Source organism: Orcinus orca, chromosome 10 (genome assembly GCF_937001465.1).
Source record: "Orcinus orca chromosome 10, mOrcOrc1.1, whole genome shotgun sequence".
Lineage (NCBI taxonomy): Eukaryota > Metazoa > Chordata > Mammalia > Artiodactyla > Delphinidae > Orcinus > Orcinus orca.
The window spans coordinates 27,070,150-27,086,317 of NC_064568.1; the positions used below are offsets into that span (position 1 = coordinate 27,070,150).

General features: G+C 41.8%; 1 protein-coding gene across 30 annotated transcripts in view; it reads left to right on the top strand.

Annotated features, from left to right (window-relative positions):
- Nucleotides 1-16,168, top strand: part of CADPS (calcium dependent secretion activator) — a 783,217-nt gene that overhangs the window by 600,068 nt on the left and 166,981 nt on the right. For all 30 annotated transcript variants that reach the window (XR_007479444.1, XM_049715275.1, XM_049715276.1 and 27 more), the window contains 2 exons: nucleotides 5,474-5,540; nucleotides 15,773-15,881. Coding sequence is in view for 29 of the 30 variants with exons in the window: in XM_049715275.1 (XP_049571232.1) it covers nucleotides 5,474-5,540; nucleotides 15,773-15,881 (176 nt within the window). In the remaining variant the exon portion in view is untranslated. The remainder of the gene's footprint in view (nucleotides 1-5,473; nucleotides 5,541-15,772; nucleotides 15,882-16,168) is intronic.

Below are 16,168 nucleotides of genomic sequence, written 5' to 3' on the forward strand. Positions count from 1 at the left end.
GACTCCACTTGGAATTCATTCATTGCACCACAGCTTATAAGTCTTAACCATGCTTTTTTTTTTTTTTTTGGCTGAATATTTTTAATTTAATAAAAGCTATAAAACTTACATCCAAAAAGTTCAACAAACCCATGTTTAAGAAACATGAAAAAAATTACAGCAAGGTACAGTGTAAGTATAAAGCTAATAACGAGTGATAAAGAGAAAATCATAAAAGCAGCCAGAGAACAAAGAAATGTTACACAGAAAAGGATAAAACAGTTCTTGTTAGAAGCATTGCAAGTGAGAAGACAGAGGAGCAACACCGTTAATGTACTCAAGTCTATATGTGCAATGAAAACATCTTTCAAAGTGAATGACAAAATAGTTACCCATGCTTCTTAAAATACCCTTTCCTTTTCCACCTTCTTAGCTGTGCCATTGCTCTAGACTTCTTGTTTTCAAAACCATCACACTCCTCTCCCTTCCCCATAAGTCCCCAAGATACCACTCATATTGACACAGACTCAAACAGAACTACCTAGACTGACCTAATTCAATATATTTAGGATCCCACTTTATTTCCCATTGGCTTATTTTCTATAATTAGATCAATTAAATCAAGTTAGTTGATAGTGTTGTTTAAATCTTCTAAATCTTTACTGATTTTCTGCAAATTATTGAGATAGAGGTATTGAAATCTGACTATAATTGTGGATTTGTTTGTTTCTACTTAAGAGTTCTGTCCACCTTTGCATCATATATTTTGAAGCTCTGTTATTAGATGCATAAACATTTAAGATTACTGTGTCTTCTTGATGAATTGACCCTTTTATCATTATAAAATGATCTTCTTTATCCCTGGTAATATTCTTGGTCCTGAAATTTATTTTGTGTGACAGTAATAAATATAACCACTCCAGATTTTTTAAAAACCAATGTTGGCATCGTAATTCCTTTCCCATCCTTTTATTTTTTGCCTCTTTGTGTCTTTAGATTTAAAGTGCAGTTCTTGCAGGAAGCATAGAGTTAGGTCTACTGAGCACTTACTGGGGGCCAGTTACTGTGCTAACAACTTGACATGCATCATCTCCATCTGTCCTCACAACAACCAAATGAAGTAGATCCTATGCTAACCCCATTTTACAGCTGATTAAACTGAGGCATGGGGCAGCTAAGCCTAAGGACCTAAGGACCCAGAATTCCCACCTAGGTATTTCCACCTTGAGTTTGAGATGTAACCCCTCAGCTAAACTTTGGCTCACTGTACTAGAATGTTGATTACCTATTCATAAATCCAGATTTGCAAATATCTGGATAGCCTGAAGAGGTAGTTGAGGGTCACTAATGCCCACACAGGTAGATCTGTCTATGGAATGAAGAGCTGGAGGGGGGGAAGCCACCTGTATGTCTACAATGACAGAATTCCATCTGCTCCAGGTACTTTTCATTCTGCTTCATGAGTGTGTTTCAACCTAAGAAAATACAGAACCAGAGCTGACTAGACAGAAACTGTACATTGTAGCCCTCAATTTTTCTTGGTTTTGATATCTGGTATGTGCCAAATTAGCAATAAATTCTGAGGAAGCCTCAGAGGGAAAGCCCTTCTTTCATACAAACCAAATGATACTTCCCAAAGGAGCATTGTTCGTTTTCCTCTGATCCCACTCAGCTTTCCCATTCAGAAGCCTTCAACCACAAGTCCTCTCTGTTTGATTGGAATAGCCATTCATGTTCTTAGTTCAATAAAGAAACCAAAGTTTGTCATCTATAAGAGGAAGAATAGCATGCTGAAGAGGGCCCTCTGGAACCAGAGTGTTCTGGGTGTAAATTCTGCCTATGTCATTCACCAGCTTGGCGCCCTGGAGAAATGACTTGACCTTTCTGAACTTCAGTTTCCTCAGCTGTAAAATAGGAGTGATAACATAATGACATACCGAGTGATAATTGCTTACTTTGTGCCAGATATTGTTCTAAGCGCTTTAGGTCTCATTAACTGCTTTAATCCTCACAGCAACACTTGAAGTAGGTACCATTATGACTGTCCCCATTGTACAGATGAGAAAACTGAGGTAGAGATAAGTTTAGTAACTTGCCCAAGGTCATGCAGGAACGTAAGCAACGTAAGCTTAAGCAACATAAGCTCCAGATTCAAGCTCTTAACCCTTCCGGGTGGGTATAATAAATTCACATAAAGTACCTGGCACAGCACAGAAGACTAGTAAGACTTCACGAGCAGTAGCTAGTATTTTTATCATGAAGGAAAAAATTAATGATACCATATGAATTACATTCTGTGGGTTCACGTGAACTCCTTTTCCTACTTCCATTCTCATCAGTTAAAACTATAAACACTTTAGAGGTCGTAGCTGTGTTTGTTGTTTTGAATCTCTTTATGTGGATTCAAGTTAAGAAGTAAGAAAAATTGGTAGTAGCGGCCAGAAAAGTATGAGAGTTACAACGTTACTAGGCATTACTAAAAATAGAAAAATTTTCGCCCATTGTCTTATTTATCTTTTAATTCATCTATTTCCCTGTGTACATATGTCCAAGGAGATTTCTCGTCACATATTTAGCTATTAATAACTACTCGTAACGATACACTTACCTCTGTACTCAAAGATATTTTATAATAAGGCTGATATTTATTATGCATCTACTTCCTGCCATGCCTCGTGCTTATACTTCACAAGCATCATCTCATTTAATCTCCACAACCACCCTGCAAGAGAGGGACCATTCCTGGCCCTGTTTTCCAGAGCACCGAGTGGTTAAGCATCTTGTCCAACATCTCAGATTAACCACTAGAAGTGGAACACTATACTCTTAATCGGTACAGACCAATAACCCTGTCTCTCCTTGGACCTGGCTGAAGGTTCCTGTTAGGTCCATTTCTGCCATGGATACATTTATATATTATTTCAAGAAGGTTAAGAACACTGTCCAGGGCAGCTAGGTAATCCACATAACCAGAGCTGACCATGTTGGCCTCGGGGCTGATGCACTTACCAGCCGTCCAGCCATTTCCACGGCCTCAGCCTCAGTCCAGCCACCATCCTCTTTCTGTCGTCTGCACTACTGTAACCGTCTCACTGGTGTCCCTGCCTTCTCTCTTGCCTTTTCCATCTACAGTGCATTAACCACTCAGCAGCCACCGGGATCATCTTAAATAGAAATATAATTGTGTCACTTGCCTGCTTAAAACCCTTCTATAGTTTCCCATCCTTATTTAGATGGAGTGTATTCCTGATCTAATTTGCCCATTAAAAGATCACTCTGTCTGCCATGTAATGAAAAGAGTTAGAGTGAAAGCAGGGAGACCAGAGAGGAGCCTGTTGCTGTGGTCTGGGTAGACATGATAGTAGCTTGAATGGGGAGTAGCAGTGGAGATAGAAATAGATGGGATATATTTTGGGAGGAAAAAAAAAAAACTCAAAGAACTTGGCAGTGGAGTGCATGTCTCTATGCAATGTGTGAAACTCTCATCAGAAAGTTTGATAAAGATGGCTCCGGTTTCCCAAGGCATTCATAACTAACTGAAATATGGCAAATGTATACTGACCACCTACCATACATCAAAAGCTGTGCTGGGAATTTAGAAAGGAAAATTGAGAAAAAAAGAACAAGTTTCCTTCCTTCAAGGAACTCACAATCCAATAGAAACAATACATATGAAAATAAATAAATTATAGCAGTGTGATCATTGTAACTACCAGCAGAATTATCTGCAGGGCCCAGGAGGTGATGACATCACGGTAAGGATTCAAACTTAGGAATAATATGAATTCTAACATAAGGAGCAGGGAGAAGGCATTCCGGGCACCATAACACGTGCAAAGTTATGGGGGTGTGCAACTTTATGGTGTGGTGAGGAATTACAGGTAACATAAGGCACAGAAGCTAGCAAACAAAGTCATTTTTAGGCCAGGTCAAGATGCTCCATTTTGTTTCTATAGGCTAAGGTTTCCCTGGGTCTCTTCTTACCACTGATGGTACACAAGATTGTTTCGTGGTATACAGACAAGCATATATTAGTTAAGCAGTTGTTTATGTATTTTAATGTGTATTATGTAATATAAAATTAGTATATCAAAGCTACAATGTAAAGTTTCCTTTCAAAATAAATTTATTCTTGTTAAATACGTCAATTTAAAGAAAAAAGGCAAGTAAATCATACAACAGATGGACCGATCTGGGATAAATCATGGAAGTGCAAGATGAGTGGTCAAAGTTGCGGGCTCCCCTCGTGTCAGTGGGGGAGACTCACTGAAGGAGTTTCAGCAGGGAAATTCATACATGCAGATGGTAGGATCCGTCCCACGGCCAGGAGGAGGATGAAACTCATTCTGCTGAAACCGATTAAGAGTTTCCTCTGTGGTTTGCCATGGCCGTAAAATGTGTGCTGGGACTGAAAGAGTGGAGGTGTGAGCAAAGTAAGGAACTTGGCAGGAGGTAAAAATCAAGTGCACTTGGTAATTAAAGAATCAGCATGAGGAAGCAAAAGCACCCGGAAGACTCAGATTCCTGGCATGAAGGTCTGAGTACTTCGGCCACCAGCCACTGCTACGAGCCCCTGAAATTTGTCAAACAGTGTACATTTTAATTAGGTGCATTCTTCATTGTGTTCCAAAGCAGAAATTGTGTCTGATTCCAAGTGAAGTGGGGATTTGGAAGTTGTCCAGTTGGGTTTTGATAGCACATAAAGCCAGTTTTGGAACTCGAGGATTTGATTGGGTTTGAGTATGACCAGATCTCTCTTCACTTGGTCCAATAGAGCTTGAAAACCACCAGCCTCACTTCCTTGATCAATGCCAGTTCAACGTGTATCAATCCATCAGGCCAACAGGGTAATTCAGGAATGAATTAGTAACACTGACCGTGAAATCTCCAGACAGCTTTGAAGTGTGCCTTTGTTGTTCTCAACCCTCCTTTAACTAAATTTTTTCTGCATAAAGATTAATTTCCATCAACAGAAGAGCAATTCGGGGAGAGGGACGGGTGTAGGGAGGACTTTCTATGCCGACTTGAAACTTCCTTTCTGTAACATAACTACATTTGCCAGAATTACAGGAAAAGCAGACAAGGTTTGCTTTGTTTACTAAAGGTTTTCCTGAAAGAGACTTGACAGGAGGTGAAAGAGTTGGAGTTGTGAGATTTAGCACTCTTTTTTTCTCTCCTGTGCAACAGCTCTCAGGAGTTTCCCTACCTATGAGACGTTTAGCACATAAACAAATTAAGGTACAATGTAACATTTTCCAAGGTGTTTCCTGGAATCAGTCAAGGTTCTAAGGCAAGTCTGATGATGGGCCACAATTCCTCCTACAAACCAAAGTAAACCCTGCCTGCTGCTCTTCATTCTTCTCAACCACACACTCCAGAGTCTGCAATCTGTTCCTGAGCCCTGTTTGCGAGCACCCAGCTTCATGGTAAAGCGAGCTAAACAGCTCACTAGCTCAAGCATTAACGCATCTCTGGTCTTTTTGCTTTCCTTCAGGTATTTATGGGCCATCGGTAAGAATGTCTGGAAGAGATGGAAGAAAAGATTTTTTGTCTTAGTGCAGGTAACTCTGCAACTCTCATATCAGTCTAAGAGCCATTATTTTTAAAGATTCGATAGGATTCATTAATGTTTTTGATATAATTTACCTTAAGTGCACAAAGCTCAAGTGTTTAATTCAGTGAATTCCTATATATTACTTATGCATGCAACCACCGTTCAGAGGGATACAGAACATTTCCAGTACCCAGAGCGCTCCCTTCTGCTCCTTTTCCTTTTTACATCACTTTCAAGTTCTAAAAATTAATGCATGCTCATTATTTTTTAATTCTAACAATACAGAAATATATATGAAATGTGGGAGCAGTAAACTCCCACCCCTGCCAGCGATGCAGGAACCTAGGGAGGGAGCAAGTGTGTGCCTGATTAGGGCAATAGGGACACTAACATTATTTTAGAAGAATCTGCTGTTTCTAAAAGCACTAAGGTAGTCATTATGAGAAAAGCCAGAATTTAGTTGGACTTTTTGCATCTCTTTCATTGTTTAGTAAGTTTGATTTTGAATCACCTGTGGAAGAACATTCCAGTCTTCTTGTTGTCTGAGGCTTCCAGACCCCCTATAATTATGTTTAACCATCTAAATATATCTTTCCACATAGGCTTTTTTTAAATAATCAAACTCTTCATGTTGTTCATCAACTTGCTTTTTTGTTTTTGAACACAATCATTGTAGACATTGTTTCATGAATGCACATATAGCTCAGATTCTAATACCTGTGGAATTTTCCTTTTGGAGGTACTTTGGGCTCCCCCAGTTGGAACTATCATTAACCATGCAGCAGGGTACATCTCTGTATATAAAGATGCAGGTGTAGATATAGATATTGACGTTACTAATACATCAGTAATATATAAATAATATTATTGCCCTCTTCATTGTATCTTTAAGAAAAGAAGATTCCAGAAATAGTAATGCATGTCCTCGAAAATCTCCATGCCCCCCCTTTTTTTGGTTTGTTTGCTTTTTGCATCAGGATTTTTCAGTTTACAAAGGAATTTGTCATTGCCGTTTTTTAATTTGCAAGTTTCACCAGAGCATGTGAGCTATAATTCAATTTGCCAAAAGTTAATTTATTCTGTCCTCTGAAAGATGTCACAAAGTGAGTCAACTTGTAATTTAGTGACTAAAGGTGTTTACTGGGTTATGGTGTTGGCTATGAGCATTGACTAGTATTTTGAGCACTACGGATTCTGAAATCTCACAATAAAAGCAGCTGCCTCTTAGTCTAAATGGCCTTGAAAGTTCCACCAACCCTGAGCTTCTAAGGCTACACCTTCTACAGATCTACTCAAGCTTCTACTGTGTCTCTAAGGCAAACAGCATCTGTCTTGCATCTAGAAGCAAGAGGTAATCTTTGCTTTCATAATCACTATGGGGTGCAACAAAACCTTAAAATAAATTAACCAAAGGCAAACTTTGGAATTATTCCCAACCATCCAAATAAGCCACAGCTAAGTGATGGAAGACATTTCATCCAGAGATACATTTCCTCAGAATATCAGCTAACCAACATTTACTGAGTACCTATTTTGTGAAGGGTACATTGATAGGTCATAGAGAAGAACTGGGAGACCTGGTCTCTCACTTCCAGAAGAGGATCTCTTACAGTTCTTTATAGGCAAATAGCAGAAACAGACTCAAGGTAAGTAAGGTTTTAAAAAAAGTGTATTGGAAGGCTCTTGTGGCAGTTCATAGGATTGGTGATAAAAGCTAGTACCCAGAGTAGTTCCAGAAATCCAGGTGGTGGGAACCATGGCCAGTGTCATTGACATGGCTGTAAGACAAAATCAGCTCTGACCGTTTTCTGTCTTTGTGTCTCCACTTGAGGACCAAATCTGAGAGAGGGAATTGGATTGGTCCAGCTTGTGTCACACCAGCTTTTCAGAAGGGCAGACCATGTTGCTTTGATTCACAGTGCCACTGAGCTGTCTCCAGTGCAAAATCAGCATGCCATTACCAGAAAAAGAAATGGATGCTGAGTAGGCAAAAACAGCTGATATCTACCCTAAAGAGAGCATGTAAGTGGAGCGACAAGACACATAAAAAAAAAATACCTAGGAATAAACCTACCTAAGGAGACAAAAGACCTGTATGCAGAAAACTGCAAGACACTGATGAAAGAAATTAAAGATGATACAAACAGATGGAGAGATATACCATGTTCTTGGATTGGAAGAATCAACATTGTGAAAATGACTATACTACCCAAAGCAATCTACAGATTCAGTGCAATCCCTATCAAACTACCACTGGCATTTTTCACAGAACTAGAACAAAAAATGTCACAATTTGTATGGAAACACAAAAGACCCCGAATAGCCAAAGCAATCTTGAGAAAGAAAAACGGAGCTGGAAGAATCAGGCTCCCAGACTTCAGACTATACTACAAAGCTACAGTCATCAAGAGAGTATGGTACTGGCACAAAAACAGAAATATCGATCAATGGAACAGGATAGAAAGCCCAGAGATAAACCCATGCACATATGGTCACCTTATTTTTGATAAAGGAGGCACGAATATACAATGGAGAAAAGACAGCCTCTTCAATAAGTGGTGCTGGGAAAACTGGACAGCTACATGTAAAAGAATGAAATTAGAACACTCCCTAACAGCATCCAGAAAAATAAACTCAAAATGGATTAAAGACCTAAATGTAAGGCCAGACACTATCAAACTCTTAGAGGAAAACATAGGCAGAACACTCTATGACATAAATCACAGCAAGATCCTTTTTGACCCACTCCTAGAGAAATGGAAATAAAAACAAAAATAAACAACTGGAACCTAATGAAACTTAAAAGCTTTTGCACAGCAAAGGAAACCATAAACAAGACGAAAAGACAACCCTCAGAATGGGAGAAAATATTTGCAAATGAAGCAACTGACAAAGGATTAATCTCCAAAATTTACAAGCAGCTCATGCAGCTCAATATCAAAAAAACAAACAACCTAATCCAAAAATGGGCAGAAGACCTAAATAGACATTTCTCCAAAGAAGATATACAGATTGCCAACAAACACGTGAAAGGACGCTCAACATCACTAATCACTAGAGAAATGCAAATCAAAACTACAATGAGGTATCACCTCACACCAGTCAGAATGGCCATCATCAAAAAATCTACAAACAGTAAACGCTGGAGAGGGTGTGGAGAAAAGGGAACCCTCTTGCACTGTTGGTGGGAATGTAAATTGGTACAGCCACTATGGAGAACAGTATGGAGGTTCCTTAAAAAACTAAAAATAGAACTACCGTACGACCCAGCAATCCCACTACTGGGCATATACCCTGAGAAAACCATAATTCAAAATGACACATGCACCCCAATGTTCATTGCAGCTCTATTTACAATAGCCAGGACATGGAAACAACCTAAATGTCCATTGACAGATGAATGGATAAAGAACATGTGGCACATATATACAATGGAATATTACTCAGCCATACAAAGAAATGAAATTGAGTTATTTGTAGTGAGGTGGATGGACCTAGAGTCTGTCATACAGAGTGAAGTAAGCCAGAAAGAGAAAAACAAATACCGTATGCTAACACATATATATGGAATCTAAAAAAAAAAAAAAATGGTTATGAAGAACCTAGGGGCAGGATGGGAATAAAGACGCAGACCTACTAGACAATGTACTTGAGGACGTGTGGAGGGGGAAGGGTCAGCTGGGACAAAGTGAGAGAGTGGCATGGACATATATACACTACCAAATGTAAAATCGATAGCTAGTGGGAAGCAGCCGCATAGCACAGAGAGATCAGCTCGGTGCTTTGTGACCACCTAGAAGGGTAAGATAGGGAAGGTGGGAGGGAGGGAGACGCAAGAGCGAAGAGATATGGGGATATATGTATATGTATAGCTGATTCACTTTGTTATAAAGCAGAAACTAACACACCATTGTAAAGCAATTATACTCCAATAAAGATGTTAAAAAGGAAAAAAAAAAGATTTAAGATGAAGATTTCAAATGCTGGAATAAAAAAAAAAGATACATTAAAAGAGGCAGCTCTGGATTATGGGTGATTCTCCCCTTTGCATGCTTCTCACCTAGCAGAGCAGCCTCCCTTAGAATCACTTGTGTTCTGGCCTCCCTCAGTAGACCATGTGCTGTTTCAGGGTCAGTTCTGTTTCCAACTCATCTAGCTGTGCTTCCCTCTTTACCCCCCCCCCACACACACACACACCCTCCAGCTCAGTGTCTGGCATGGCCATTCAGGAAGTGTTTAGTGGAAGAAAGAAGGAAAAGGAAGAGAGAGAAAAAGAGTCCAGGCAATGCTTCACGTGGTTCTGAGAAAGGAAAGATCGTGTGACCTAGAGAGTGGCTGGTGACACCTTCCAAGAGGAAGTGGGGTAAGTGGCCTTGTCATGTAATATGGAGTCTCTCCTCCCACTGAGGTAGCCAGTTACTGGACACAAGACTTTTCTCTGACAATCTTTGAAATGATGAAGTACTTAGAAGATGTCACTGGCCTCTTACTTTGGGAGAGATTTTAGGGGAGAAAAAAACTCTTCAGAAAAAAAAAGAGGAATTGTGCTGAAAATATTAGTGAAGCCATGTCTATACAATATATACTGAACCCAAAAGAAGAGAATGATTGTTCTAGGCCGTGTGACTGGAGCACAGACGTTTTAGGTCCTTCACACTGAGCCTTCTACCAAGAAAAGATAAGAAGCGCTCAGTAGCTACAAAGCAAGCTATGTGCTCACTTCTGAAAATCAGAAAAGGGCATCCAAAGCCTGTCTACAGCTCGGCATTTTTCCTACAAGGATTTCATGAGAGGTTTCACGTACGTGTGATTCTCACTAGCTTTAAAGAGCCCTTGAGGTACACTGGGGACATGCATCCCCCAAATTCAACCTTCTGTTTCAGCCTAAATCCAAAGTCTCCATTAACACCTTCTGTGGCCTGCAGAGGTGATATGACAGCCCCACCATCACAAAGGTAATGGGGGAGCCAGGAGGAAAACTCAAGTCTTCTGTTTCCATTTTTGTCCTGTTCACTACAACAGTGTCTACAAGCAGTTTTGGTGGCCTACCTAGAAAATACTGCATCACTTTTAGATTCTTCTCAATTTTTCATCTCTGCTGTTTAAGTGATCACACAGGCATTCTATGAAAATGATAACAACTTAAGCCCTTTGAAACAACCCCAATACCAACAGAGTTGCAGGAGAGAAGTTCAAGGCCCTCAGTCCTGGCCCAATTCAGGGAAAGCAAAAATATCCCAAGTTGCTTGAAAGAAAGATGGCAGCTCAGGCAGTGACCACAGGCGCCCAGCAGCTGCATGCAGTGTTGAATCCAGTCTTACGTACAAATGATTTTCGGTTTCTTTAAGCCACCACACCCTTCCACTGAAATGCAAAAGTGAAAACAGGAGAACCAGTCTGGTCAAATATGGGGAAGGGTGAGGGAGCTGAGGAAGAAAGCAGATTCTCCCCATCCTGCCCCCAACTCCCCAGCAGCCTCAGAGGGATCTCTGTGGGACAGTGTGAAACCACCACACAGGAGTCATAGCTACCCAAGTGACTTACTGAATGTGCCTTTCTATTCAGGCGCTGGGTCTCATGGAGTGTTTTTTGTAGAGAGCTGGTAACACATAATTTCCAACGTGATTATGAGTTCCGTGAGATTGAATACAAGGAAAATTGTTTGAAAAGCCTAAGGAGAACACATCCAACACCAGTCTCCTCAGAGTTCATCTCCCCTCCCACCCCAGCTGTCTGTCTGTCTGTCTGTCTGTCTCTCTCTCTCTCTCTCTCTCTGACACACATACACACACACACACACACACACACACACACACACACACACACACACACACACACACACAGAGAGAGAGAGAGAGAGAAAGAGAGTCTACATTTCTGTCTGTAATGCAAAACTATTAAATTCTCTCAGGGAGATTTCCTTTTAGAGCTACTACCTTGGGGAACCAAAGATAGGTTATAAATGGGCTTCCTACTAACCAGGGACAAAGGCCACCCTTAGGGGGGTGTTGAGCCAAAGCAGCAATTCCCATGGTTAAGGATCGAGGCTAAAATGATTATGGATGTGGCTGGAGTCTGCCCTACCGGCTCTGAAGGGAATGAAGCAGTTGCAGGGTGTTTCTCTCCCAGAGACTTCAGTGTTCCTACACAGTGTTCTCCAAGTATGGCCCTGGACTGCCTGCACTGGATGTTTTTTAAAATGCAGAGGGACTTCCCTGGCGGTCCAGTGGTTAAGACTCCGTGCTCCCAACGCAGGGGGCACGGGTTTGATCCCTGGTCGGGGAGCTAAGATCCCACATGCCATAGGGTGCAGCCTAAAACTAACTAAGTAAATAGAATGCAGATCCCAAGGGCCATCCGGAAGCGCCTGATGTGCAGAAGACTCTGAGCTGGAGCTCAGGAATCTGTATGCTTCACAAGCAGCCCGGGAGATCCTGATGCAGGGGGTCCGGTGACCATCTTTGGAGAAACACTGCCTCAGAGGTCATTGTCCCTTTTAAACTGAAGTCTCCCATTCCTTTTCGACCACACTCTCTCAGAGTTTATGTTCTCCAAGGAACTGAGCGTCAGAGTAGCTAAACAGATGATTTTGTGCAAATGGCATGACAAGGCCTCTCAGCTGTGTTCCTTGAAACCCCAGTATATGCCCTATGAACATGGCTGCAGACCCTAACACAAGGAGTAAGGAGAAATGGGTCCCCGGCACCCTGAGTCAGGACATTGCTGGGTAAACTAATTCTAAACCCCAGGGGCCATGGTAAGGAGCAAATATGTTGATTACCGTCATTAGGAACGGCGACCAAACCAATGTTAATGATGAAGGTGCCAATTCCACCCTGAGCTCCCCACCTTGGGTGCGGGAGGAGAGGAGTGGAAGAAGCCAACCCGTCATCCAGACCAGGTTAGAAAGCCTCACCTCGATCATCTTTTTATTCTAAAATATTTTTCTTCTGTGCCCCAAAGATTTCTGTACTGTGTTAAGGACACGTCTTATCCCTATTTCGCATTGGAGGAAACTGAGGCTGAGGCTGGTTAAATGACTTGCTCAAGGTCAATGGCTCATAGGCAGCCTATGTGAATCCTAACATAGGCCTTCTGATTCCAGATGTCTTCCAGGACACCAAGCACTGAGACGGCACTGTGCTCAAGGAGGTTTATACAATGTCCTAGATACAGTGTCCTAGAACTCACACACCTTGCATCAGTTAGAGACAATGTGGTCCCTACATCATAACCTGTTTCGGATTCCCTAGAGATAATATAATGCACCCAAATTCTGACCGTTCCAGTTTTCAAAAAAATCTAAATCTGAATGAGATAAGATATTGTCTGATAATGTAAAACACCCTATAATACAACAGTTGTCACCCAGAAAACAATATTAAGTTAACTATGAAAGTGAATTGTAAGGCATATAATGAATGATTTATAGGTGAATGAATTATAGGTGAATGATTTATAACTGAATAAATGTTCATTCTTCCCAGTCAACTTCACAATGGCCCTAAAGGGCATTTGCATTTATGTTCTGTTTGTAAATGACAACAGTCAACACGAATTAGCTTAAGTTTTAGAAGAGGAAGAAATATATTGGTTAGTTCATTAAATTACTAATTAACTAAAGAGTTTTCTGGCATGGCTAGGTCCAGAGCTTAAACAAAGTCATCAAGACTCAGTCTCTCTATCTGTACCATCTGTTGACTGTACTTTCATCTAAGCCGACTTCCCCCCGTCAGGCAAGCTCTCTCAATGCAGCACACTCTGGAAGGTCAAGGCTTAAAACAGTTTAGCAGCTCCCAGACCCTTGCTATTCCCTCACACTTCAAGCTCTCTAGAAAGTCTGAGGCTCCCTCCAACCTTGCAGTAATTAGAAATATGCAAAAACAAATCATTTCTTCTCTCCTCCTTTTTTTCCTAAAGTAAGTTGCCAAATTCCAGATTAAAATGGTCCTAATAAACCAATTCGAGTTTTTTTGAGCCCCAAGTTTGCCCGGAACAACTTCAACAGTATCACCAGAAGGGGGCAGCAACATACAGTGCTCCAAGAAGCAAGGACCTGAAATAGAAAAAGGAAAAGTCAGAAAGCCCCAAGCATGTAGTAAGAGTAAATGCCTGAATCTTGAAATAACAGCCTTCTGTCGTGATATTTCTCTGATCTCAAGTAAGTGTCTGCAATCGTCTATTTGGCTAATCATCATATTAACGAACTATATCATCTCCGTGTTGCCAGAGAGGTAAAAAATCATTGCAGAACTGTTCCAGCAATGTCTGTGTTCACTATCATGCCAGGGGGTGTGGGAGATAGGTTGTCCGTGGGATCAGTAGTGGATTGGAGAAACATGTAAATTTGGGAGGGAGAAAACCTCTTTATTGGATGGTACGTACTCATTTTTCTAGAACCAATCAGACACAATTAGTGAATGCCCGTTACATGGTAGATTTTGCTCATGGTAAGGGGAATATAACCAAGGTGTATGACTCCCTAGGCCTGCCTTCAAAGGATTTATAATTTGTAGGCAAATACACCTCCTCAGCTACTTTGTGTTAGGATGTTAGTGCCAAATGCATGGCAACTGCTTACGTAAATGCATAAATTGAGTATTTGCTAGGTGAGTGCCACGCACGGTGTGAAAAGCCCTTCACTGCTCTATTAATCCTCCAGTCACAATAAGACCCAGGTAAAATACAGATGAAGACTCTGAGTTCTATATATGACAGCTTCTGAGAGCTGGGATGGGGCCCCAGGCCTATGTGACCCCACCCAAAGCTTGTACTCTTAAATCCTCCTTTTTAGAAGAGACTGTTACTCGTTGTTCTGCTTATTACAAAGCATAATACATGTCCACTTATGAACATACTCTGAGTGGCTTTATGTTTCCCTTGAAGCCCATCAAGACCTTGCAATATAAGGAACAGATTCTTCAAACTATATGCGTGATCAAGAAACCCATGTCGGGCAGAAGTTTTCATCAGGAACCAACAGAGGGCAGCAATAGATAAATCAACCAGTAAAACGTTCTCCCGTGGACTCCCTTTATCTTGCCACTGGGACCTTCAGGCTGAGGACTGTGGGAGATGTGTGCAGGCTTTGAGAGCGCCAATTTCTTACCAAAAAAAAAAAATCAGACCCATGGAGAAGGAGATAAAAAATGTCCCCCGCCGGGATCAAAGTTCACTTAGGAAATGTCTGTTTTAATAAAGGGAACTAAGAGATGAGGGATGCGGCACTACTTCACTAAGACGTTTGACATCCGTGGATGGTAAATACGCCCCTGAGCTTTTAGCCCGAAGCCTGAAGGAGTCTTGCTCTCCCCCGGGCTCCTTGCAGACAAGCCAGATATAGAAATGCTAAGTATCTGCGCTGGGTCTGGATGCACCGAGGCGACAGGAACCTGAAGGCTGGCCTGCAGCTGCAGGGCCCGCGCCCAGCACTGACGTGGGCCGATGCCCGTGTGGGTCGTGAGGGCCACACCAGCGACAACAGCCGTGCCGTCCAGGGCTGAGGATGGCTCTCCCATGACTGGCACCTAGAGATCGAGCATTCATTGCTTGTGACAGCATGTCACTCCTGCACTTGTCTGAGATGAAGGGAAGACTTTTCAAAGTGACCAAAAGCACTCCTTCAGTGGCAAGGGGGAGGGTGGGCTGAGACATGCGGCTCGGTGCTGAGAACTGGCCTGCAAAAAGTAAAATACTAAGAGAAACGGAGGGCATAAATAAATGCATAAAAGTCTAGTCCCTAACTTCTGACCGAAAGGCCTGGGTCAAGTCTGAGAGCTTGACAGTCTCAGCCAGAGCCAGGGCCATAGTCATATCAGGTAAAAGCTAATAGATTGCTGCTATGCAACCAGTTTTGACCCACCCAAATGTCAGTTTCGTGTAGCTCAGCCCAGTTAAACTAGCAGCAGTAATGATAATCTCTAACTTTTGTCCAGCACTTCCTAAGCATCCGGGAAAGATGCTAAATGCATTCTACTTATGAACGCATTCAATCCGCACAATAAGCCAGTGAGAAGGTAGGTTCTCAGATTATATCCATCTACAGATCAGGTAACAGGACCAGAGAAGTCTTTTAACTTGCTCCAAGTCACACAGCCAGGAGGTGGAAAAACTCAATTTGAACCCAGCTCCTGAGCGCAGGGCCTCAGGGGCAAGGACAGGCTTGAACACGGAGGGTTTTTTTTCAAGGAAAATGGGCTCTAGAGAACCAACCTCACAATCTGTGCTTTTCTTTTTTAGGTGAGTCAGTACACGTTTGCCATGTGCAGTTACCGGGAGAAAAAAGCGGAGCCTCAGGAACTTCTCCAACTGGATGGCTACACTGTGGATTACACGGACCCCCAGCCAGGTACCCGCCCACCCACTAGGCTGTGAACCCATAAAAATCGCCCCCTTCCCACGTGAACATTCAACTAGCATTTTCTGGGCACTTCCTCCCTGTTGGACACTAAGCCACGTGGACGAGTAAATGCCATTCCAATCAAGGGCTTTGTTTTGACTCAAGGGATCCTCATAAAACCAAAATGAAAACAGAATACGTTTTTCTTCTATGTAGCTGTGCCCATATCAAATGTGTACTCCACCCTAGAATGTTCAAAACAAATTCCTGAAAAATAAGTCCTACATGTACACCAA